At 42.7% G+C, this 24,340-nt stretch overlaps 3 protein-coding genes across 6 annotated transcripts in view; 2 read left to right on the forward strand and 1 right to left on the reverse strand.

Annotated features, from left to right (window-relative positions):
- Positions 1-465: 465 nt before the first annotated feature.
- On the reverse strand, positions 466-5,038 carry si:dkey-261l7.2 (uncharacterized protein LOC569751 homolog). 2 transcript variants are annotated; one of them, XM_064966953.1, is made up of 5 exons: positions 4,805-5,038; positions 2,499-2,631; positions 2,015-2,104; positions 948-1,042; positions 466-767 (listed from the first exon to the last, which is right to left on the reverse strand). In XM_064966953.1, exons 2-5 carry the CDS (start codon positions 2,624-2,626, stop codon positions 523-525), a joined length of 558 nt encoding a protein of 185 aa, XP_064823025.1. In that variant the 5' UTR covers positions 2,627-2,631; positions 4,805-5,038; the 3' UTR covers positions 466-522. The 2 variants fall into 2 exon arrangements, with proteins under 2 accessions (XP_064823025.1, XP_064823024.1); XM_064966952.1 differs by having other exon boundaries at positions 470-767; positions 2,499-2,636; positions 4,805-5,037.
- A 119-nt stretch (positions 5,039-5,157) lies between these two features.
- LOC135540357 (major histocompatibility complex class I-related gene protein-like) lies at positions 5,158-9,883 on the forward strand. 2 transcript variants are annotated; one of them, XM_064966955.1, is made up of 2 exons: positions 5,158-5,253; positions 5,354-9,883. In XM_064966955.1, exons 1-2 carry the CDS (start codon positions 5,196-5,198, stop codon positions 6,373-6,375), a joined length of 1,080 nt encoding a protein of 359 aa, XP_064823027.1. In that variant the 5' UTR covers positions 5,158-5,195; the 3' UTR covers positions 6,376-9,883. The 2 variants fall into 2 exon arrangements, with proteins under 2 accessions (XP_064823027.1, XP_064823026.1); XM_064966954.1 differs by having other exon boundaries at positions 5,158-5,249.
- A 5,477-nt stretch (positions 9,884-15,360) lies between these two features.
- il17rd (interleukin 17 receptor D) overlaps positions 15,361-24,340 on the forward strand; it is a 60,924-nt gene continuing 51,944 nt past the window's right edge. For both annotated transcript variants that reach the window (XM_064966956.1, XM_064966958.1), the window contains exon 1: positions 15,361-15,721. In XM_064966956.1, the coding sequence (XP_064823028.1) occupies positions 15,602-15,721 (120 nt within the window). In that variant the 5' untranslated portion in view covers positions 15,361-15,601. The remainder of the gene's footprint in view (positions 15,722-24,340) is intronic.

The raw sequence follows: 24,340 nt of genomic DNA on the forward strand, positions 1-24,340 counted from the left end.
ATCAATATATTTACAAATGTTTTGTTTTTGTAACACGAACACACCCATAGATTTTTGTTGCTAAATGCATCTACGCTCAAGCTGGGCAATGTTTGTGCAATGCTATCATATAGCCTACCCCTGTAGGGATATTAGTCGTTTTGGGATTTCTCCCCCAGGAAAAATATCAGTCGACATAAGAGACAAAACTAGCCAGTTATAGAATATTGTGTTGTATGACAGCCGAGCTGACTGAAGACCACAGGCATTCAACTTGCAGTTGATATTGTTACCATGGTAACATGTCTTTACATGCAATGATGAAACTTTGAAAAGTTTCAAGATTGGTTCTACAACGCCTTGCTAAGAAAGTGTGTCTTATAAAACACATTCTAGATCCTCGTTCTTGCTATCTTGGCATAACTTTGATTTGACAGAGAAATATCTGCAGCTGGCTAGCCTATCTATCCCCAACCTATGCTAGCTAACTGCTGTCAGCATGGCAAAACACAAGGTCAGCGCAGGCTTTAGCCTACATAGAACTCAATTAGCTGACCATCGAGATGACGAGTCAGTCAGAATGGGAAAAGTCCTCAACTTCAAAACTTCTTTCCATAGCAAAGCTACCTCCTCATTTGGGTGCACCCTGCTTATCCACTCTGGGGGGGCTCGGAGCTCTGGGTCCCAGCTGACGATCACCCCGATCATGTGACCATTCCGCTCCATGACGACATCACCCACACGCAGGAAGACAAAGGGGGGGCGCGGCCTACGGACCGACCGGGAAGCTGGGGGTATAAAGAGAGGATATGTGGTAAAGTAGGATGAGAGAAGAAAAAGGAGAGGAGAAAGGAGAGGTTCACACCAATCAGACCAGTACAGTAACAGGAAGTAAATCCAGACTGGTTCTGCAGGGTTTCTCCCCTTCATTCCTGACTGGCAGACACACCAAGAACAAACACACACACCTCCAAAGAAGCCCAGGTCGTTGTCTTGCAGCATGACCTCCAGAGCAGGAGACTCTCCAGGAACCTCTCCCTCCTCTTCCCCTCCCACCAGCACCCTGGGAGTTAGAGACAGACAGTGTTACCATGGTTGCTTCCAAAATGGCCTGTGGGGCCTGGGTCAGTCTGCAGGTAGCGGATACTATCAGCTGGTGTATAATGTAACGAGAGTGGGGTAAATTTAGACTTTTTATGCATCACTCCGTTAAGGGAATAGTGTTCTAACAAAGATAATATACATCTAGTTCAGGATGTTGTGTATCCCTGGTAATAATCAGAATGAATGTAATCACTACCATTTTGAAAACATAACTTGTCCCAAAAAAAGAAAAAAAAGTGGTCTCGTGGCACAACTTACCAGGTATGCAAAGTTTGTATTTTTATTATTTTTTAAACAGGCCCGGTTGTTAGCTCATATCCCAGCGATAATGCCTTGCTTTACGCCTGGGAAGAATACACTTTTATTTGCTCAACTTGCTATTGACTCAACTTACCAAGGCAAACACTGACTATATTAGCCCACACAGCTACAATGATGCACTTTAATGCTAGTTTTAGGAACTCATATTGAAGCTTAGAGACCAACTAATGTATAAAATTATATACAAGCATCATGAAACCTCCAACATAATCATTCATTTGACTTTCTTACCTAACTTAGCACTTTCCCATGTTTTGTTTCCTTCAGACTTCATGAAATGATTGCCTCTTCCTAAATATTTGGTGAAATTATGAATTGTGTGTGTGTTTCCTAGAAACATGGGTGGCTCAACTTACCCCACTCACCCCTACAGCAGGGGGATCAAACTACATTTCTGGACAACCGAGTGTCTGCTGGTTTCTGTTTTTTCCCTTTGTGTCCAATTAAGACCCAGACAAGGTGAGGTCCTAACTAATCAATTACTTTAATTTATCAAATAAGTACAAGGGAGCAGTGAAAACCCACAGACACACAGCCCTCCAACAAAGAGTTTGACACCTCTGCTATAAGGAGTAATGCTGTAGAATTACTAGAGGTAAATGTGACGTACGTGATTCTATCCATAAGGTCTGCGATCCACTCTGTCCAGACAGTGGTGTTCAGGTAGGACTTCCTCCACTCACCCCACATACCCAACAACCTGGTCGAGACAGACACATTAATAACCCGAACCCCGGCCTAACTCAGTCCAGGTGGCAGTGTTCAGGTAGGACTTCTTCAACTCAACCTAGATACCCTGGAGCCAGGTAGAGACAGACATACATTATAATAACCATAACCCTGACCTCTAACCCCTGATCACAGACACCCAGCAAACTGCAGTAAAAACAGAAACATTATTAACCCTAACCCCACACCCTGCAGTCAGATATTTCACTTGTAATATTAGGAGAATAATCGTAAAAGAAAAGCTCTCATATGCTGTGCCATGTTTGTTGCTAGATTTAGAGAGGTGGTGGCTCTCAGAATGGTGAAGGGGTGTGCTTGCAGATGAATGAGTGCCATGCCATTAGGGGGTCTGAGCGGACCGTTACCGTTTGGTGGCGTGGTAGCGCTGCGCTACGGACGCTCCGGTCCACCGGGAGATGAGGTACTGGGCTGGTAGTGCGGAGAGCAGTAGGGTGAGCTGCAGGATGGTTGCCACTGTTAACTGGGGCATCATGACACCTGGCCTTACCAGAGAACAGGACAGAATTATCAGTAGGCTAAAACGGTTGGTGCCAGCAGGTAGGTATGCCTGCCGTAGGCTATATAAATAAATCAAATCATTTGAGCATAAGTTACATTGAGTTTTATAGTCTGTTTTCTTTCATAAATTTCAACTTAACAAAGCAGGCCATGACTATGAAAACTGTGTATTCTGAATCAGGTGGGGATGTAAAATGTTTTTTTTTTTTAAATGGAAAAATAAAAATGTAAATACAAGATTTCAGATCTTCAATAGCTAATTTGACAGGCTGTTTGGCTCATTTCAGTGACAAAGACGAATAACTTAGCAGACGTTTCTGATTAATAAACAATGCCATGCTGGTGGGTGGTAACTAGGCTTGGGCGGTATCCAGATGATCATACCAACCTTGTGCCATACCGGGATAGTCGGTAATACCAGCACTGAAGACAAGGGTTGTTATTTTCTAACCCCCCCAGCCTCTAATGCAAAAGGTTAGCAATGCTATAAAGTGCATGTAATATCCCATAGAGAATGCTAACTAAATACTAATGAGCGCATTGCGAACATTTTATACAGTCTAACAATTTTCAGGACAGACAAACCAGCTCAAAAAGTTATACAAGTAACTCAAACACACTACTCACAAATATTAGCCAGCAAGGCTCTTGATTCAGGAGGGGATTCTCTGCTGCTACCAAACTAAGCTTGATTTTGAAAGAAGCTTACCACTTAGCTAAATGCTACTAAATTAGCAAACCAAAATGCACAACTGCAGAGAATTTAGCACATTTTAGTAAGTTATCTAGCTGGCAAACATTTACTTGCAAATTCCATACTGTAACTAGATCACCAGGCGTGTGTGTGCTGCACAACTGAGTGACTCACAAGGCACCATTCTCTCGTCATTGTGTGTTTGTAAACAACCACCACATGACTTCAAAATGAAAAATTGTGACGAGAAATGAAGAACGAGATCTTTATCGCCTAACATATTGCATGTTGACTGCAGGGATTTACTTAAGATGTAGCTACAAATATTCACATTTATTTAAAAAACTGCAACAAATTAGTTTAAATGATATTGAAAGAGCCTGTGGAAATGTCCAAATATACTGTATACCGCCCTAGCCTAGAGGTAACATTAAAGTGAAACCCAGCCCTTCTTTATTTATGCTTTATTTTACTAGGCAAGTCAGTTAAGAACAAATTCTTATATAATGCTGGCCTAGGAACAGTGGGTTAACTGCCTGTTCAGGGGCAGAACGACATATTTTGTACCTTTTCAGCTCGGGGATTTGAACTTGCAACCTTTCGGTTACTAGTCCAATGCTCTAACTACTAGGCTACACTGCCGCCAAAACTAAAATGTAGGTTGAAAACAATTTGTATGTCATATAATAGGAAAAGAAAGCGCAGTCACATGGATTTGCATGAAGTGGGCAGTTCAGATTTATCATACTGATCAATAAGTCATCATTTTGTCATTGTGCAACATCAGGGAAAGCACTGGCAATAGTTTAACACGAAAAAGTTGATCCCTACTGTTGTGGGCATTTATGGCTTTATTCATCAGCCACCTGCTTCAGAATACACAAAACATTAACACTTGCTCCTTCCACGACAGACTATCCAGGTGAATCCAGCTACAACCCCTTATTGGTGTTACTTAAATACACTTCAAATTAGAGTAGATGACGGGAGGAGACCAGTAAAAGAAGAATTTTGTATGTGTGCCATTCAGAGGGTGAATGTGCAAGACAAAATCTTTAAGTGCCCCCCCAATGTTCTCTGTCCACCCCTGATTCAGGAGACAACATTTTCAGTCATGGCAAGCTTGGTTCAATAGCTATTGGCCAGAGAACACCGAATATCCAATATAAAACTAATTTGACTTAGGTGCTCATGGTCCGTTTTTTATTGATTACATTGTTACAGCTCAACTGCCATATGGAAACATAAAACATAGTCCTATTCTATATGTAAAAACTTTTTACGGTTATCCACTAAAATCAAATTTTATTGGGTCACATACACATGGTTAGCCGATGCTTGTAAACCCATAACGCATTTTTTTCCATTTAGAAAATAACTCACACACTTATGTTATAATGACACAAACCAACTGACAGCTTTCTAAACCTAGCAGACATATTGAAACCCTTATCTTACCGTGATTACAAGAAATCCCAAGTCAAATAAACTTTTAAATAACTATCTGTTTGACATCGTTCCTGAGGAAGTCAACTAGTAAGGTCTGTTGACAGCAGTTGTGCGGGACAAGCCATGGCGCGAGGAGAAACAGCTCAGTGGTTTCGGTGCCCCTCGGTAGTTATATTTACATAAATACACTCTGTGTCCGGCAAGCGCACCTGCATATTTACATTTACAAAATTGTCAATATCGCGTGTCCAATCGCTGCAGTCCACGAAATACCGGCGCGCCTCGCCACGTCAGGAATGCAGGAACCAATGGGATGCTGGAGGGAGGGGCGTTCCTGCATGTGAAACAGGAAGTCTGTCAGAAACTTGAGACATGCTTCACAAGGCTACACTTCAAAATCATGGGCAAACTGTCAATCTTTTTGTTTGTTCTTTCATTTTACACCATTGTCAACGTAGGTAAGATGGACTACTAACTTTCTCTCAAACTCATTGAATGACTCTTATGTCATAAAATGTTAACGGTCCACAACGGTGTATAATGTCACTCTTTTCACAGGTTCAGGATCACATTCTCTGTGGGCACTTGCAACATACATAATCGGAGAGACACCTTTCCCTGAGTTTACAGTTGTGTTGATGTTGGATGATGTTCAAATAGGTTACTATGACTCCAACATTAAACAGTCTGTCTACAGGGGTTACCATATTACAGACCAAATGAATGACGAAGCTCAGGATGGAACTTACGTACTTGGAACTATGTACCACCACATGAAAGAGAGATCATTTCGCCTAAAGCACCACTTAAATCTCACGGAAGGTGTTCATGTTCAGCAAAGAATCGGTGGCTGTGAGATGCTGCACAATGGTGAACCAGCCCTGATCATGACAAAGAACTCTTTTAATGGAATTTTTGCAGATTATGCGGTATATTACAACATGACACATTTTACATATGATTCTGGGCAACTCCTACTAGGATATAATTGGATGAGGCAAGCAACTGAAAGAACACTTTATGCTAATGTTTGGCTTCCTATTTGCATCAACACACTGAAAAAATGCCTGAACAGAGAGAAGAACTTTGTGATGCGGAGAGTGCCTCCCAGACTCAGGTTGATAAAGAAAGAGGTTTCTGGAGACCTCCAGGTGATCTGCCTGGCGTTTGGTTTCTACCCCCGCCACATCAACTTGACCCTGCTGAGAGATGGCCATCCAGTGGCAGAACAGGATCTGACAGGGGGGGAGGTTCTGCCTAGTGGAGACGGGACCTACCAGCTGAGGAAGAGTATATATGTCAGTACTGAGGAGCTAAGGGAGAAACACAACTACACCTGCACTGCCTCTCACCTCAGTCTGAACAACAAGCTGGATGTCATTTGGGAGTCTGGGGCAGAGAGACTTCACCTATCCATCCTCTCAGGTCCACTGGTGATGGCGCTGATTGTTATTCTGTTCTGCATTTTAATTTGCCTCGCAAGGAGGATACGCGCCGCATCGCAGAATTTGTTGCAACGAGCCAGCATTGATGCATTAGAGGCAGATGAAAGGAAGCTGTCATCAGATTCTGAGATCTAATATTTTGGGGGACACTGATGCAACTTTGTCAATTCACAATGACACCTATGACTATGAGAGCAGACACAAAATGTGCCAATCATTATTTTATTATTGGTTGATTTCCCAACCCCACAACAAACAACTATTAAAGGATCAAGTTGTGGAGACTGTTGAAAATTACAAATATCTGGGCATTGGTCCAGATTTGCATGTATATATTTTACATTAACAAAAGTAATCTTTTAATCATTATTTCAAATCATGATTTTTCATTAATTACACAATACACTTTATATCTGTTGTATTTCCTGATATCCAGTATCTAAACCAGGAGACAGTGGTGTGTATTCATGGGTGCCAAGGGAAGCCGGGCATCCCCAAAGAATTTACAAAGAAAAAAACATTCAATCATTTATATTTCGTCTCTCTGTGTTTCATTTTTTTTTTCAGTTCTTAATTTGATGAATGTATCTCACCAGAGAAATCATCCGAGCGAGCAAAACAGCCCCTCTCTATATCTATTTCTATATAAAAATAAAAAATAAATATATGTTTGTGTAGTCCATCTATCTAATGCTGTCTGGTCAAAAGAGTATAATATTGTTGCCACCAATAACATTGAACACAATTCAGTGCCGGGTTGTTTAGCAAGGATACTGCAGGAGTCTCTATGGATTCGACAGACCCTTCCACCGGTGCAAACAAAAGACTGGAGCCACGCGCTCGCTACTGTGCCGCATCTTGAGAGTTTCATCTGCCAGGGTCTATACACTGTGACATTTTCTTTCAAGAACGTTTACTCTTAAATTCGGTTGATTTAAGACTAAAATTAACAAGGATGAGTTTTGTCTGATATCTGCCCATGACGGTGACTTTAGTTTAAACGTGTAAAAGTATTTAGTCAGCCGCCACCAATTGTGCAAGTTCTCCCACTTAAAAAGATGAGAGAGGCCTGTAATTTATCATATGTACACTTCAACTATGACAGACAAAATGAGAAGGAAAAAATCCAGAAAATCACATTGTAGGATTATTTTATGAATTTATCTGCAAATTAAGGTGGAAAATAAGTATTTGGTCAATAACAAAAGTTTCTCTCATTACTTTGTTATATACCCTTTGTTGGCAATGAGAGGTCAAACGTTTTCTGTAAGTCTTCACAAGGTTTTCACACACTGTTGCTGGTATTTTGGCCCATTCCTCCATGCAGATCTCCTCTAGAGCACTGATGTTTTGGGGCTGTTGCTCACGATACATGGCCCCATTCATTCTTTCCTTTACGCGGATCAGTCGTCCTGGTCCCTTTGCAGAAAAACAGCCCCAAAGCATGATGTTTCCACCCCCATTCTTCACAGTAGGTATAGTGTTCTTTGGATGCAACTCAGCATTCTTTGTCCTCCAAACACGACGAGTTGAGTTTTTACCAAAAAGTTATATTTTGGTTTCATCTGACCATATGACATTCTCCCAATCTTCTTCTGGATCATCCAAATGCTCTCTAGCAAACTTCAGACGGGCCTGGACATGTACTGGCTTAAGCAGGGGGACACGTCTGGCACTGCAGGATTTGAGTCCCTGGCGGCGTAGTGTGTTACTGATGGTAGGCTTTGTTACTTTGGTCCCAGCTCTCAGCAGGTAATTCACTAGGTCCCCCTGTGTGGTTCTGGGATTTTTGCTCACCGTTCTTGTGATTATTTCGACCCCACGGGGTGAGATCTTGCGTGGAGCCCCAGATCGAGGGAGATTATCAGTGGTATGTCTTCCATTCCCTAATAATTGCTCCCACAGTTGATTTCTTCAAACCAAGCTGCTTACCTCTTGCAGATTCAGTCTTCCCAGCCTGGTGCAGGTCTACAATTTTGTTTCTGGTGTCCTTTGACAGCTCTTTGGTCTTGGCCATAGTGGAGTTTGGAGTGTGACTGTTTGAGGTTGTGGACAGGTGTCTTTTATACTGATAACAAGTTCAAACATGTGCCATTAATACAGGTAACGAGTGGAGGACAGAGGAGCCTCTTAAAGAAGAAGTTACAGGTCTGTGAGAGCCAGAAATCTTGCTTGTTTGTAGGTGACCAAATACTTATTTTCCACCATAATTTGCAAATAAATTCATTTAAAATCCTACAATGTGATTTTCTGGATTTTTTCCCCCTCGTTTTGTCTGTCATAGTTGAAGTGTACCTATGATGAAAATTACAGGCCTCATCTTTTTAAGTGGGAGAACTTGCACAATTGGTGGCTGACTAAATAGTTTTTTGCCCCACTGTATATAGCCAAGCTATCATTGACTTGGTACTGGTACCCCATGTATATAGCCAAGCTATCATTGACTTGGTACTGGTACCCCATGTATATAGCCAAGCTATCATTGACTTGATACTGGTACCCCATGTATATAGCCAAGCTATCATTGACTTGATACTGGTACCCCATGTATATAGCCAAGCTATCATTGACTTGATACTGGTACCCCATGTATATAGCCAAGCTATCATTGACTTGATACTGGTACCTCATGTATATAGCCAAGCTATCATTGCTTATTGTGTATTTATTCCTCGTGTTACTATTTTTGTTTCTATTAATATTATTTAATTTGTTATTGTATTCTGTGTGGAAGGGCCCGTATGTAAACATTTCACTTTTAGTGTACACCTGTTTTTTATTACAATTAAAATGTGATTTGATTGTGTTCCACCCCCACAAAAGAAACGAAAGGAACAAACACCCGCTGACCTGCTGGATGCTGGTAGAGCTAAATCAAGCACACTTCAGTGTTCAGCATGTACTTTGGTCCACTTTTGGTTCCACGTGCACAATCACCCAAACATTTTGTGTCAAGTGTAGTTAATTGCTATTGTCTCCAAGTGCTACCTGTTAGTGGCAGGGCTTTCCTGTTTATTTATCCAGGGTTTCTCTGTCCAGCATATCTCATTTTTATGTGTAATTAGTTGGTGTGCACTGGGAGGATGAGAGTGATGACAGTGTGGCCTAGTCCAAATTCAGTGGAACAAGTTGGTGCCTGCCAATTTCCCTATAGATCCGCTCTCCTTCTCTCTGGGTACGCTGTCCTCAATTATTTGTAATCCTTGATATTTATTGCAAAACTAACATTGAATATTATTATTGGATAGCTTATTGTATGAGCGACAGCACTGAAGATGATGTTTGATATGTGTTAAGGAATTTCTGTTAATGACTTAATAAAGACAACCTGTTGCTAACTCACTACACTACTGACATGGTATGGCTGCAGTTCCACTGCCTATACACAGGAGGGAGCAGAAGCATGCCAATCAGAGAGTCTCTCTCTCTCTTTCAATTCAATGGGCTTTATTGGCATGGGAAACATATGTTGCAAGTGAAATATATAATAAACCAAAGTGAAATAAAGAATGAACAGAAAACATTACTCACAAAAGTTCAGAAAGAATAAATACATCAAATGTCATTATGTCTATATAAAGTGTTGTAACGATTTTCAAATAGTTAAAGTACAAAAGTAAAAAATAAATAAATATGGGTTGTATTTACATTGGTGTTTGTTCTTCACCCGTTGCCCTTTTCTTGTGGCATCAGGTCACAAGTCATGCTGCTGTAGTTGCAGACTGTGGTGTTTCACCCAATAGACATGGGAGTTAATCAAAATTGGATTTGTTTTCTAATTCCTTGTGGGTCTGTGTTATCTGCGGGAAATATATGTCTCTAATATGTTCATTCATCTGGCAGGAGGTTAGGAAGTGCCGCTCAGTTTCCATCTCATTTTGTGGGAAGTGTGCTCATAGCCTGTCTTCTCTTGAGTGCCCGGTCTGCCTACGGTGGCCTTTCTCAATAGCAAGGCTATAATCACTGAGTCTGTACATAGTCTAAGCTTTCCTTAAGTTTGGGTCAGTTACAGTGGTCAGGTATTCTGCCACTGTGTACTCTCTGTTTAGGGCCAAAAAGCAGTCTAGTTTGCTTTGTTTTTTTGTTAATTCTTTCCAATGTGTCAAGTAATTCTCTTTTTTTTCTCTTGATTTGGTTGGGTCTACTTGTGTTGCTGTCCTGGGGCTCTGTTCACAAACACAAACAAACCCCACAGAGCCCCAGGACAGCAACACAAGTAGACCCAACCAAATCAAGAGAAAAAAAAGAGAATTACTTGACACACATTCCAGGTTCATCTCTCTGTAGTTGATGGCTTTGTTATGGAAGGTTTGGGAATCTCTTCCTTTTAGGTGGTTGTAGAATTTAATGGATCTTTTCTGGATTTTGCTCATTAGCGGGTAGCAGGCTAATTCTGCACTGCATGCATTATTTGGTGTTTTATGTTGTACACTGAGGATATTTATGCAGAATTCTTCATGCAGAGTCTCAGTTTGGTGTTTGTCCTATTTTGTGAATTCTTGGTTGATGAGCAGACCCAAAACCTCACAACCATAAAGGGCAATGGGTTATATAACTGATTCAATTACTTTTAGCCAGATCCTAATGGTTATGTCGAATTTTATGTTCCTTTTGATGGCATAAAGGACCTTCTTGCCTTGTCTCTCAGATCGTTCACAGCTTTGTGAAAGTAACTTGTGATGCTGATGTTTAGGCCCAGGTATGTATCATTTTTTGTGTGTTCTAGTGCACTAGTGCTCTAGTGTCTAGTTGGAATTTGTGTAAATTAAATTACTATTTAAGGTCTTTATTGGCATGGGGCAACATATGTTTACCATGCTAAATAAAGTGAAATAGATAATATCTCTCTTTCTCCCCCTCTCTCTCTCTCTAAAGTGAAATAGAGAGAGATCTCTCACAATTCAATTCAAAGGGGCTCTCATTTCCACCCTTCACACACTCTCTCTCTCTCTCCTCTCTCTCTCTCTCTCTCTCTCTCTCACCGTCACACTCTCTCTCTCACTTCTACCCTTCACACACGGTCCAGTCTAGTCATCCTCCCAACTTTAAGGTTCCATATATCAAAAAAATAGCTTTTTGGTTTGAATTTAAGGTTAGAGTTAGGCATAAGGTTAGCAGTGGGGTTAGGGTAAGGTTTAAATCAGATTTTAAGAAGCTAAATTGTAGAACTAGGTGGGGTTTATGTCTTTGTGGCTGTGTTAACTAGTGACAACCAACTTTAACTCACCATCTGTATGCTACATTGATAAATTTAGATAATTGTTTGCCACAAAGATTGTGACTTGATTTTGCCCACATGCAGGCTACTGGGCCGTTAGTGTGTGAAGTGTGCAAAAAATGCGTGCAATGCTCAGCTTTCATGATGCAACAAAGAGGATTTTTTTTTCATGATGACTTCAATGGAGACACCAGATCACCTGAAAGGGGAGATGGGTGTAACTGCATAGATAATGTCCCAAATGCATCACTTTCTCATAAGGTTCTGAGTCAATTCCCACTTTGATCTCCACATCATATTTCTATAGAAATTTGAGAAACTTGGTCAGTAGGAGAGCCACTTGTTTCTATGTAACCTTAATTATGAAAAGAAAATACACACACCGGTAGCCTACTTGAAAATGATGGATATTTAAACATTGTAGGTTTTAAACCATAGGAGTCAACATTTTGCCAGTGTTTGATGCCCTTGCTTAAGAGCCTAGGGGCCCTCCAATACGTATCATTCCAGGTTGAAAGGGTGAATACCTGAGCTTATAAGCAGGTAACGTCACAGAACCTTTCTTGGAGATTTCTGAGAGTCCTGTGTGAAAGGGCTTATTCACATGGACACCCTTCATTTTAAACAATTCCAGAGTCAAAGAACAAGATTACATTTTGAGGTGGGTGGCATCAAAGTGACCAAATAGTAGGGCCGCTCCAGCCTTTTGGGGTCCCGAAGCGATATTTGGTTAGGGGCCCCCCCACCAAGCAGGGATTTTTTGGAATGCCTCCCACTACGACTCAGGAAACCATGCAGCTTATTAGGCTAAAGATGAAATTAGTCATGATGAACTTTACAGGGTGGTGAAAGTGTAACCAGTGTGAAATGGCTAGCTAGTTAGCGGGGTGCGCGCTAATAGCGTTTCAATCGGTGACGTCACTTGCCCTGAGACCTTGAAATAGTTGTTCCCCTTGCTCTGCAAGGGCCACGGATTTTGTGGAGCGATGGGTAATGATGCTTTGTGGGAGGCCGTTGTTGATGTGTGCAAAGGGTCAATGGTTTGAGCCCAGGTAGGGGAGAGGAGAGGGAATCAGAACACTGTTTGCTGTGGAAATGGATGAGGTCAAAAGGGGAGTGACTGTAACCGTGTGAAATGGCTAGCTAGTTAGCGGGGTGCGCGCTAATAGTGTTTCAATTGGTGACGTCACTTGCTCTGAGACCTTTAAGTAGTTGTCCCCTTGACAAATACAGATATAGATATTATTGCTCTTAGGCTATCCATAATAATGTCATCATGCAGACTAGCCTACCTGCACTGTATCTGTGAGCTATTTGCTAGAGCACACGTGCCAAGACCATAGCAGGCCATAACAGATTTTGTGACAAAACTATCGGTATACTTGAAAATGGGTTGGAAACACATTGAACTTCTGATTTTTATGAGGTAGAAGAAAACTTAAGAGAAAAAATAAACGTGTGCACTACAATGTTTTCCCCAGAAGTCAGTTAGTTGGAAACACACTACTGGTGGGAAAATGCGCATATTTTCTTTCTGCGTTTTTTAACCGTTCCCATGAAAATCTGTCACCAATCGAAACCTAGCAAGTGACTGACAAAACAAAAGAAAAACTGCATAACCAAATTTGAACTTACAACTTGTGTATTCTACTATTTCGAGCTCGGCAGTAAATTGAGTCCCCGTAAAAACTAAATCAGGGGGCCCTAAGCAACTGCTTATGTCGCTTATGCATGGAACCAGTGTTGTGCCGAAAATGTCCCCCCTGCCAGAATCCCCCCTCCTCCCCCCATTCGCGTTCTTCATTGCTGCGACTTGCTTGCTAGTTGAGATTTCTGCTCTTCACTCTGTTGTCAGTTTAGCCTACATTTCACTGAACTTAGTAGCAGAAAGCATTTTTGTCTGCAGTTTTCAGTTTGGCTATTTGTTTCAAGTGTATGTGGCAGTTCTAGCTTGTATGGCGCCCTGGGCGAACCCCCCCTTCAGTGCTCGAGCACGCCCCAGCCCGCACCGGTGGGCGCCCAGTTCCGCCCCTGGCCCATGTCGCCTGTACCTACAGTTGAAGTCTGAAGTTTACATACACTTAGTGTGGAGACACTAAAACTCGTTTTTCAACTACTCAAATGTCTTGTTAACAAACTATAGTTTTGGCAAGTCGGTTAGGACATCTACATTGTTCATGAACAAAGTAATTTTTCCAAGAATTGTTAACAGATAGATTATTTCACTTATAATTCACTGTATCACAATTCCAGTGGGTCAGAAGTTTACATACACTAAGTTGACTGTGCCTTTAAACAGCTTGGAAAATTTCAGAAAATTGTGTCATGGCTTTAGAAGATTCTGATAGACTAATTGACATAATTTGAGTCAATTGGAGGTGTACCTGTGGATGTATTTCAAGGACTACCTAAACTCAGTGCCTCTTTGCTTGACATCATGGGAAAATCAGAAGAAATCAGCCAAGATTTAGAAAATAAATTGTAGACCTCCTCAAGTCTGGTTCAAGCCTGAAGGTACCACGTTCATCTGTACAAACAATAGTATGCAAGTATAAACACCATGGGACCACACAGCCGCCATACTGCTCAGGAAGGAGACGCGTTCTGTCTCCTAGAGATGAACATACTTTGGTGGGAAAAGTGCAAACCAATCCCAGAACAACAATAAAGGACCTTGTGAAGATGCTGGAGGAAACAGGTACAAAAGTATCTATATCCACAATAAAACGAGTCCTATATTGACATAACCTGAAAGGCCGCTCAGCAAGGAAGAAGCCACTGCTCCAAAACCGCCATAGAAAAGCCAGACTGTGGTTTGCGACTGCACATGGGGAGAAAGATCATAATTTTTGGTCTGATGAAACAAAAATAGAACTGTTTGGCCATAATGACCATCGTTATGTTTGGAGGAAAAAGGGGGAGGCTTGCAAGCCGAAGAACACCATACCAACCGTGAAGCACGGGGGTGGCAGCATCATGTTGTGGGGGTGCTTTGCTGCAGGAGGGACTGGATAATTAAGTGGATATATTGAAGCAACATCTCAAGACATCAGTCAGGAAGTTAAAGTTTGGTCATAAATGGGTCTTCCAGATGGACAATGACCCTACGCATACTTCCAAAGTTGGGGCAAAATAATTTAAGGACAACAAAGTCAAGGTATTGGAGTGGCCATCACAAAGCCCTGACCTCAATCCCATAGAAAATGTGTGGGCAGAACTGAAAAAGCGTGTGCGAGCAAGGACGCCTACAAACCTGACTCAGTTACACCTGCCCTGTCAGGAGGAATGGGCCAGTATTCACCCAACTTATTGTGGGAAGCTTGTGGAAGGCTACCTGAAACGTTTGACCGGAGTTAGGCAATGCTACACTCAATTAATATTTGGTATGTAAACTTCTGACCCACTAGGAATGTGATGAAAGAAATAAAAGCTGAAATAAATCATTCTCTCTACTATTATTCTGACATTTCACATTCTTAAAATAAAGTGGTGATCCTAACTGACCTAAGACTGAGAATGTTTACTAGGATTAAATGTCAGGAATTGTGAAAAACAGAGATTAAATGTATTTGGCTAAGGTGTATGTAAACTTCCAACTTCAACTGTAAATCCGCTACTGAATTTTTGTAGTAGTCCATATATAAATCTATTCATCATCTCGTCATCTCTCTCGTGTCTTATTCGACTTGTATTTTTATAAGGATAAAAATTCAGCCATAGTTGATCGGAAATGTTTATTGCTTGCCAACATTTTACTCCCTCCTCTATGTTTAATAACACACATACATTAATGATTAATTTCGGTTGCCTATCTTGACGTGAAGTTTGTTCTATATAAAGTATTTGACTCATCTGTGTCACAGAAAGTATTTGACTCTAGCCACAAAATTAAGGAAATTAGAAGGGGGATAATTCTGGCAGGGGGAAACATTTCGGCACAACACAGGACCTGCCAAATAGCCTACTAACTTTCTGCCAACCAACTTCAGCAGTGGTCTCTCAATAGCTGTAGGTAGGCTGCTACGGGCCACAGCCCCACCTTGCAGGGAACACTACTCCGTCTCGGACTTCACAGATAACAACATTCTGAGTCAGACGGCTCAACCTCCAGTCTGAACAGATAGTCTTCATGGACTAGAGGGGATGGCTGCGCGACCGAGACTATTTTACCTACTCACAACTTTATTCCTGTTTTTTAACTACTACTCTGCATTACCGGCGACTGGCACCAAGAAAGGAAACTCGGATAAATGCAACTATAAGGTAAAAATCATCAAACGTAGCCTATCGTCGTGTTTAGAAGTTATGTAGGTGCGTGTCAAGTCTTGTTCAAAAGACTTGAGTTATTCTGACGTCAATTTTGACGTTGTTTGTAACCTAGCTGTGGAAATTATAGCTATTTAGATATTTTTATCTAAATAATTTGGGCGAATAAAAAACGTAACAAGAAGATACTTCAAGAAATAAGAAACTTTTGGTTTAAATATGCAGTATTATTGTAGATTAGTGATATTTTATAATAAAGCCCATGACGGATCCACACAACCATGTTACATTAATATGGAAGAATAGAACAAAATGTAGCCAGTACTGGACAGAATAGAACAAAATGTAGCCAATACTAGACAGTTTGTACCACGACCGGAAACTGTAGAAGGTAAAACTTGTTGCAAGTGAGAAGTGGTGTGACAGGTTTGCCCAAACTCGGTCCGGTCCTGGGCGCGCGTTTTGGTTTTTAAACTAGCACTGCACAGCTAATTACAATAATCAAAGTATCATCAAGTTTTGATTATTTGAATCAGCTGTGTAGTGTTAGGGCAAAAATCTAAACGTACACGGGGTCAGAACCGAGTTTGGGAAACCGTGGTCTATTAGATACCCAGCAATGTTTGACCTGAGCAAGTTACATTTCACTCGCCAATTGTCATTATAATGTTGTGAGAGTAGACATGGACTCAGTAGAGGAAGCTGATAAGAATTTAAAATGGATGAGTAAAATGGCCCAATTGTATTATTTATAAAATAGGCTGAGTATTATCTCTTGCTTTTGTTTGTTGTCTTTTCCTCAGCAGTGGCTGCTTCTTTGTTGTGTGATTGACTGATGTGCTATTGAGTGAGAGATTGACCCGTAATGCATTGTCTGTGTTAGGGGCCCGGTGGCCTTTGAAGTGATTTCCTATAGGAAGTCAGGCCACTGTTTGCTCGATTAAAATTTCTTGGCATTTCCTCTTTGCAAGCACAGGCCATCTCCCCTCAACAGCTGCTTCAAACAACTCTTAGGATGCAAGTCCTCAATCAACAGTTGCCAAAAGAAACACTTGAAGTTTTAAATACACAAACCTACAGGTGTCAGGTAGTTTTTTATTCAAAGGGACTGTAAAAGTCTACATATTTTATGCCAACATGATAGAACACTCCTCCACTTGTCGTCTATTTTTGAGGAACCCACACTGGCTTTAGTTTTCATTATAATATGCATTTGAACTTTTCTTCTATTGATACAACATAAACCTCCACATGATTGTCTACTTAAAAGCTCAAACCTTTTACATAATATTGGCAACAAAGTGATTGGACATAGGAGTGTGTATAGCCTACACGCAAAATGAGTTTTCAACACTGATCCAGGCTGTATCACAACCGGCTGTGATTGGGAGTCCCATAGGATGGTGTACAATTGGCCCAGCTTCGTCCAGGTTTGGCCGGTGAAGACCGTCATTGTAAATTAGAATTTGTTCTTAACTGACTTGCCTAGGTTAAATAAAAAAATAAAATGAGGATCAGGCAGGATACTGTTATGTGGATGTTGAGGTTGGCGTAGAGTTTTAATTCAGTGGAGCTTCTCTCCCATTGAGAGGGCAGCAGAAGTCTGCTGGAGGTCCCGTGGGACAGAGGTTGGCTCGGGATTAAAGTGCTTATACTCCGGAACTCTGCTCCTTCCTTACCTCCCTCCATCCCTCACTCCCTGCCTCTCAGCGGTATTCTGTCACAGCCTCACCAAGGGGCTCGCTAAGAATGAAGATTACTCATTTATATTTTTCAAAATGAGCCAAAATTTCCATCCATCCCATTTCTCTCTAGAGGAGATTTGCTTGGATGTTTTTGTAATACACACTACACTTCGTTCATATTCCACATTTCTGTAATAACAAGAGAGAGGAAAAAGAGAATATCGACTCAAGCCAGGTTTCCTTATTGGATGGATATTACCAGCTGTGTAATCCTTTTAATCAAATGCCATTCGCATACATCTGGTAAAGTTATGATTATAGTTCGTGGAATTGGAGCCACTGTGATATCAGCCAAACTACGAAACATATTAGTTTGAAAGAGCCAGTTGGAGATCGCAACTTCTTCTCAACAGATTTATCTGGGAATTGCATCCTATCAGAGGAAGTCTGGAGGACCAATGCAATCAATAAAGTTTATAACAGGTCTCTTGGACAAATTCTGAGACTGGTGTTGTGTGCCAAATAGCACCCTATTCCCTATATAGTGCACTACGTTTGACCAGAAAATAGTGCACTAAAAACGGATTAGTGTTCCATTTGGGACGCACTCAGGTGAAATCACCCGTATTGGTTTCCCCTGGTGCTTACAACCACATAAAATTTTACTCCACCACCTGGGACAATGACCTAGTTGTTTGCCTTGCCTCTATGGGCCGGTTAAAACGCTTCAAAATCCAGCATAGAACACACACTTTGCATGAACGTTTCTCAGAACTAAATGAAATAAGGAAAATAGGTTAGTCTATTTGAAGAGTAAACGGTCTGCACATGATTGATATGTTTCATTCATTGGAATAACAAATAATAGTGTTCTGTTTGTGATTTGGTAGATTTTTATTATTGGTTTCAATGTTCTGCCGTATTTCCTAATATGTGGATACTCATGCGATCAGAGGAAACAATAACATTGATAGCAGCACCACTAATCACAGTACTACTCTGTTTTAAACCTCAGACATACTGGTAGGATTGTCAAACGTTTCCCTTCCAACGGTACTTAGCACCTGAATCTCTTTTGTGTTCACACAGCAAAGACCTTGGAAATTGTCAGCCACTCAGCCTTGTTAAAATACTCCAAACCAGAAGGTGGCAGTAGCATTGTTTGACACTGAATGTTTGTGTGTGTTGATTAGTTTATGGTCTAGATTCCAATGTAAACTAGGTAGCTATCTGCGCTGATGTTGCTATTTTGTAGAAAGCCCTGGTTGATACTAGCCAGGTGGCCACAGCTAGATAACTACCTAGCAAGATGACGAAGAAACAATTTAAATCCCTCTCCAAATCCCGCCAGCCCATAGCCACATTTTTTGCTAGCTAGCTAACATTAGCATATTTGCTAGCTAGCGCAACATAACTAGCTAGCTAAGGACACTGCCTTGACTTTGCAGCTAACACAGGCAGCTGTTTCATGGAAATTAGCTTATCCATTGTGAGTTAATTATAATGTTAACACTAGTGGTTAGCTTGCCAGGGGGAATTATTTAGTGTTGTGTGCATTGCGTCTGTGAACTTAGCTAGCAACCATCACATAGCTTACATTGCATATGAAGTGTGACTGCTTCATCCTTGGATGTGTGGAGAAAATGCCCTATTTTTTGGGTTGGCTCCCCCACGTGGTGGTTCGTGCTCTCTGATTGGCTCAAAATCAAGTCAAAATTGTTAGGTTTGTCACTACCAGGTTGGCACGCAGCAGGTGCCGCTTTTGTTCTAGCAAGATTAGGAACGGCCTCCCACAGTGGTGGAACGCTACAGGAGTGTGTTTTGCACCAACTGTCATTGTCCCAATGATTCCCAGTCATGCCTTGATATACAAATGGATGGAAAGAAAAAAAGAAAGGACAGTGTTTTACAATGTCCCTAGACATACACAAACAGTGGCCTGGCCAAGTCTTTTATAGTGGTGGCCCTGGGATGCCTTACCAGTCCTGGCTTGACTGCACGTGTGGGACACCTTTTCCTTTCATCCACTTTCGCTTTAAGGTTACTCAAAGGAAAGAAGCACCCTCTTGTTCCCCCTTTTTCTTATGGCTGTAACATCTGGCTGCAGATGAATGATATCAGGGATGGTGCGCTTGTTTCGTAGTGTTGACAGTCTGTGAAGCGAGGGAGAGAGAGAGAGAGAGTGTGTGTGTGTGTGTGTGTGTGCGCGCACACGCGAATGGTGCACATGCGCATGTGCACGATTCACGTGTGTGTGTGTGTGTGTGTGTGTGTGTGTGTGTGTGTGTGTGTGTGTCAGGGTAACAAGGTTTAGAGTTATTCCTCTCCACCTCTTTGAGGGAGCATTGAAAACCATCCAACCAGCTCGTAACCTTGTAGGCAGTTTTGTCTCTGTTCTGTGGGAAAGTCCCTGGTTGGCTAGCTCTGAATCGGGACAGAGCCGTCGCCCTGGAGCTTTTCTCAATGAGGCCGGGGTCTTTCAGATGCACGACTGCCTGCCTTTGATTGTCAGGGAGGGAGGGAGTCCTGCTGCTAGGGAAGAATGGCTGTTTGGCCCTGATAAGCGGGAGGTATGTTAAAAGTGAATTAGAAGTCCAGTATGTCTGTTCACCTCCCCAGGGTACTGCACTGCAGTGTTGATCGGCCGGTCAGAGTCTAGCTGTTGTTGTGCCTGGTCTGGTCTTATACAATACATTTATAAATTAATTTTTATTCAATAAATACATGAATGAACGGTCAGACTTAGAAATACTGTAAGTCAGCTTCCGTGTGGAATTGTTTGGACACACGTGCCGTCACACACAGAACCCCCCCCACACACACACACATATATACACAGAACCCCCCCCCCCCCACACACACACACACAGAACCCCCCCCCCCCCCCCCACACACACACACACACAGAACCCCCCCCCCCACACACACACACACAGAACCCCACCCCACACACACACACATACACACAGAACCCCCCCCCCCACACACACACACACATACACACAGAACCCACCCCCACATACACACATATACACACAGAACCCCCCCCCCACATACACACATATACACACAGTACCCGCCCACACATACACACAGAACCCCCCCCCACATACACACATATACACACAGTACCCCCCCCACACACACACACATATACACACAGAACCCCCCCCCCCCACACACACACACACACACAGAACCCCCACACCCACACACATATACACACAGAACCCCCCCCCCCCCCACACACACACACACATATACACACAAATACACACAGAACCCCCCCCCCACACACACACACACACATATACACACACATACACACAGAACCCCCCCCACACACACACACACACACATACACACACATACACGCAGAACCCCCCCACAAACACACACATATACAATCAAATACACACAGACCCCCCCCCCCCACACACACACACACACACACAATTTTAATGACTGTGTCTGAATGACAGACTGAAGTGATTACTATCAATTATCTGCTCTTTTCTCTTTACCTCATCAGTGATCTGATATCCAGGGGAAAGTTCCCACTTCCTGCCAAAGACTCAGACCCCAGCGTGAGATTACACAGTGTTCTCTTCAAAGGCTCAAGAGTCAGATAAATGGTTACGGTACAAGGCAGTCCCCTTCCTGTGTTTCAATGTGACCCGACTGACCAGTCATTTTATTATGACTACTACGACACGAAGGCTCAGAGCCCAGAGTGAGATTACACCACGGTGGTCTGCTTTCTTGTGCTCATTGTCACTGTGTTCACTAAGCAGTTGGTGGCTCGACGGAGTTGGTGGCTCGACGGAGTTGGTGGCTCGACGGAGTTGGTGGCTCGAAGGAGTTGGTGGCTCGACGGAGTTGGTGGCTCAATGTCTATTTTTATTTAGTTGAGTTAAACAATTAGGTTTACATATCGTTAGTTCATTGTAAGTAGGGAAGAGATGTGGGTGCATTTACATGCACATTAGTTACAATGTCATCCCTGCCTTTAGTCATTACGGCATCAATGCCAGGGCTTCCATGAAGAGAGGAACAGCCGATGTCTCGGTCATTATCCTGGATGCCGGATCCTGGTTGGGATAGAGGTCCCAGGGTAGCACAGAGCATTCTTACAGCGTGAAGCACAACACTGCATATACCAACAAGCACTCTCCCTCACCATACAGACGTTTGCTTGCTCTGTCTCTGTATGTCTGTCGGTGCGTCTGTAATGTGATCAGCTCTTTCTCAGCTGAACCTGGCTGGTCAGGACTAGAACAGACTGGAAGCCTTCAGTTCTTCAAATGGCTTCATTTGAATGCCATTCATATCCATAATTATGTGGATCAGGATCATTTGGATGACTCAGTTGTCCCGCCTTTAGAAAAACACCTTTGGATTTATTTCTTACTACTGTTGTTCATTGTCTTAGGATCGGATATCTTTTAGCCCACCTCAAGGCTATGTCTTCCAAGAGTCATTGAGTCCAAGAGTCTTCCAATAGTCTTCGATATTGTCCTGAAATTCCAAGACTTCACATATGATAAGGAAATGTGTTCTTCTTTTTCATCTATAAAAGGAAATTAAATGTAGTTTTATTGTTGTGTCGTTGCCCTTTCTTTATGGCTTCCTCCCTTTGAAAGGCCTGTTTGAACTTGACACAGGTTCAAACTCTTTGATTGAATGGCAAATGCAAGTTGCTCAAAGCAATGTAAAATTAGGAAATATATTATCATATTCATCAAATTCTTGGAGGGAACATTGTATGGTTTATTAAGGAAATACCTGTAGTTTAGTGACGTAAAGCTGTTAAATCCATTTGTAAATCCATTGTTAAATTTATTGTTAAATCCATTGCTAAATCATTTGTTAAATCCATTGCATTAATAGCTTTCTAACAGTGGATCAATGAGAGCCAGGTAATAAATTGTACAGAATTGATACCATAGCAATTGATCTATACAGCAGCTGTACCCTTTTTATAAGTGAATTCTTACTCTGTCAGTCAAATCTAAACCATTATATGTCTATACAGCAACTACAGTCATACATTTTTCTTCTCTCTTAACCTCAATCAAATATAAATCAACATTCTTAAATGGAGCAGAATACCGTAGTAAGTGAATGTCTTCCAGACATGAGGTTTCTCCCTCTCTGCTCCTTCTTGCCATGGAAAACAGAATAAATATCCCACTGGGAGGATGTGTTCATTTGTCTCAGCCTCTGCCCTCTGCCCCTGTCTGCTGTGTTTTCTAGAGTGTCAGCCCTGCTCTACCATGGTCTGTGTATCTACAAGGGGGGTCAGCCACCCTCTGTCCCCGTCTGTGTATCTACAAGGGGGTCAGCCACCCTCTGTCTCCGTCTGTGTATCTACAAGGGGGGTCAGCCACCCTCTGTCCCCGTCTGTGTATCTACAAGGGGGGTCAGCCACCCTCTGTCCCCGTCTGTGTATCTACAAGGGGGTCAGCCACCCTCTGTCCCCGTCTGTGTATCTACAAGGGGGGTCAGCCACCCTCTGTCCCCGTCTGTGTATCTACAAGGGGGTCAGCCACCCTCTGTCCCCGTCTGTGTATCTACAAGGGGGTCAGCCACCCTCTGTCCCCGTCTGTGTATCTACAAGGGGGGTCAGCCACCCTCTGTCCCCGTCTGTGTATCTACAAGGAGGTCAGCCACCCTCTGTCCCCGTCTGTGTATCTACAAGGGGGGTTAGCCACCCTCTGTCCCCGTCTGTGTATCTACAAGGGGGGTCAGCCACCCTCTGTCCCCGTCTGTGTATCTACAAGGGGGGTCAGCCACCCTCTGTCCCCGTCTGTGTATCTACAAGGGGGGTCAGCCACCCTCTGTCCCTGTCTGTTTGATGGACCGGGGGGTTCGGCAGACATGCTCTGCCCGTCTGCTAGGTAGGACTTTGGGTCAGCGACCGTCTGCTATGTGTGCTGGACTGTGAAGGTCAACTGTACAGGAGCTTCCTAAATCCATTTAACGTGTGTGTGTGAGTGTGTGAGTGTGTGAGTGTGTGAGTGGGGGGGGGTGTGTGGGAGAGGTAGTGAGAGGGAGTGAGGGGGGGGGTGTGTGTGAGAGAGGTAGTGAGTGTAAGAGGGAGTGGGGGGGGGTGTGAGAGGGAGGTAGGGAGTGTGTGGTTTACGTGAGGGAGAGGAGGGGAAGGTTTCAAAGCTGGAAAAGCCATCAGCTTTACAGAGAAGCTCCAGCTTTCATGGAAGGATAGGACTGTGCCTTGTAAAGGCCTGAGTGTTAAACGCATGTGTTCACTTGGCATCCCTCCTCCTGAGGGTAGGTAGGGAATTATTCACTGCTGCAGGGATTTGTCTTTCACTGACACCAAGGAGGCCCACATGTTGTTCAGTGTGTGTGCTCATTCCTCCGTGTCTAAGCGCATGTTTTCTCATGTGTGTTTGTGTGAGAAACCTGGCCTCCCCTCGGGTAAAAAACAGGCCCTCTGTTTACGAAAAAGATCCAATGAGTTCTTGCTCAGTAATGTCATAGCATATGGTAGTATTTCAGACTGAGAGGCAGGCCTGCGACAAATGGCTCCTGTCCCAAATGGCACCCTATTCCCAGTACAGTGCACTACTTTTGACCAGGGCCTATAAGTGCTCTGGTTAAAAGTAGTGCAGTATGTAGGGAAAAGGGTGCCATTTGGGATAAAGACATTGTGATGGGAGTGAAACAGGAAAGGCATTAAGGAAAACAAAGCTAGGGAAGGATGAACGTCAAGCCGTACTTAGGTTGCGTTCCAAATGGCACACTATTCTCTACATAGTGCACTACTTATAACTAGAGCACTATAGGTCCTGGTCAAAAGTAGTGTACTATATAGGGAATATGGTGCCATTTGGGGCTCAGACAGACTGCCTGGCCTGCAGCATTTGATCAATGGCTGTGGAGCAGAGGCCCCTCATCAGACTAGTGC

This window comes from Oncorhynchus masou, chromosome 5, assembly GCF_036934945.1.
Source record: "Oncorhynchus masou masou isolate Uvic2021 chromosome 5, UVic_Omas_1.1, whole genome shotgun sequence".
In the NCBI taxonomy this organism is placed as follows: Eukaryota; Metazoa; Chordata; class Actinopteri; order Salmoniformes; family Salmonidae; genus Oncorhynchus; species Oncorhynchus masou.

What these genes read in the sequence shown, in the direction of transcription:
- si:dkey-261l7.2 (XM_064966953.1), bottom strand. Translation starts at nt 2,626, where the DNA reads ATGATGCCCCAGTTAACAGTGGCAACCATCCTGCAGCTCACCCTACTG. An exon ending in CGCTACCACGCCACCAAACG is followed by an intron (nt 2,105 to 2,498) that starts GTAACGGTCCGC and finishes TGTCTCGACCAG; the next exon opens with GTTGTTGGGTATGTGGGGTG. An exon ending in CGACCTGGGCTTCTTTGGAG is followed by an intron (nt 768 to 947) that starts GTGTGTGTGTTT and finishes TTATACCCCCAG; the next exon opens with CTTCCCGGTCGGTCCGTAGG.
- LOC135540357 (XM_064966954.1), top strand. Translation starts at nt 5,168, where the DNA reads ATGCTTCACAAGGCTACACTTCAAAATCATGGGCAAACTGTCAATCTT. An exon ending in CATTTTACACCATTGTCAAC is followed by an intron (nt 5,250 to 5,353) that starts GTAGGTAAGATG and finishes CTCTTTTCACAG; the next exon opens with GTTCAGGATCACATTCTCTG.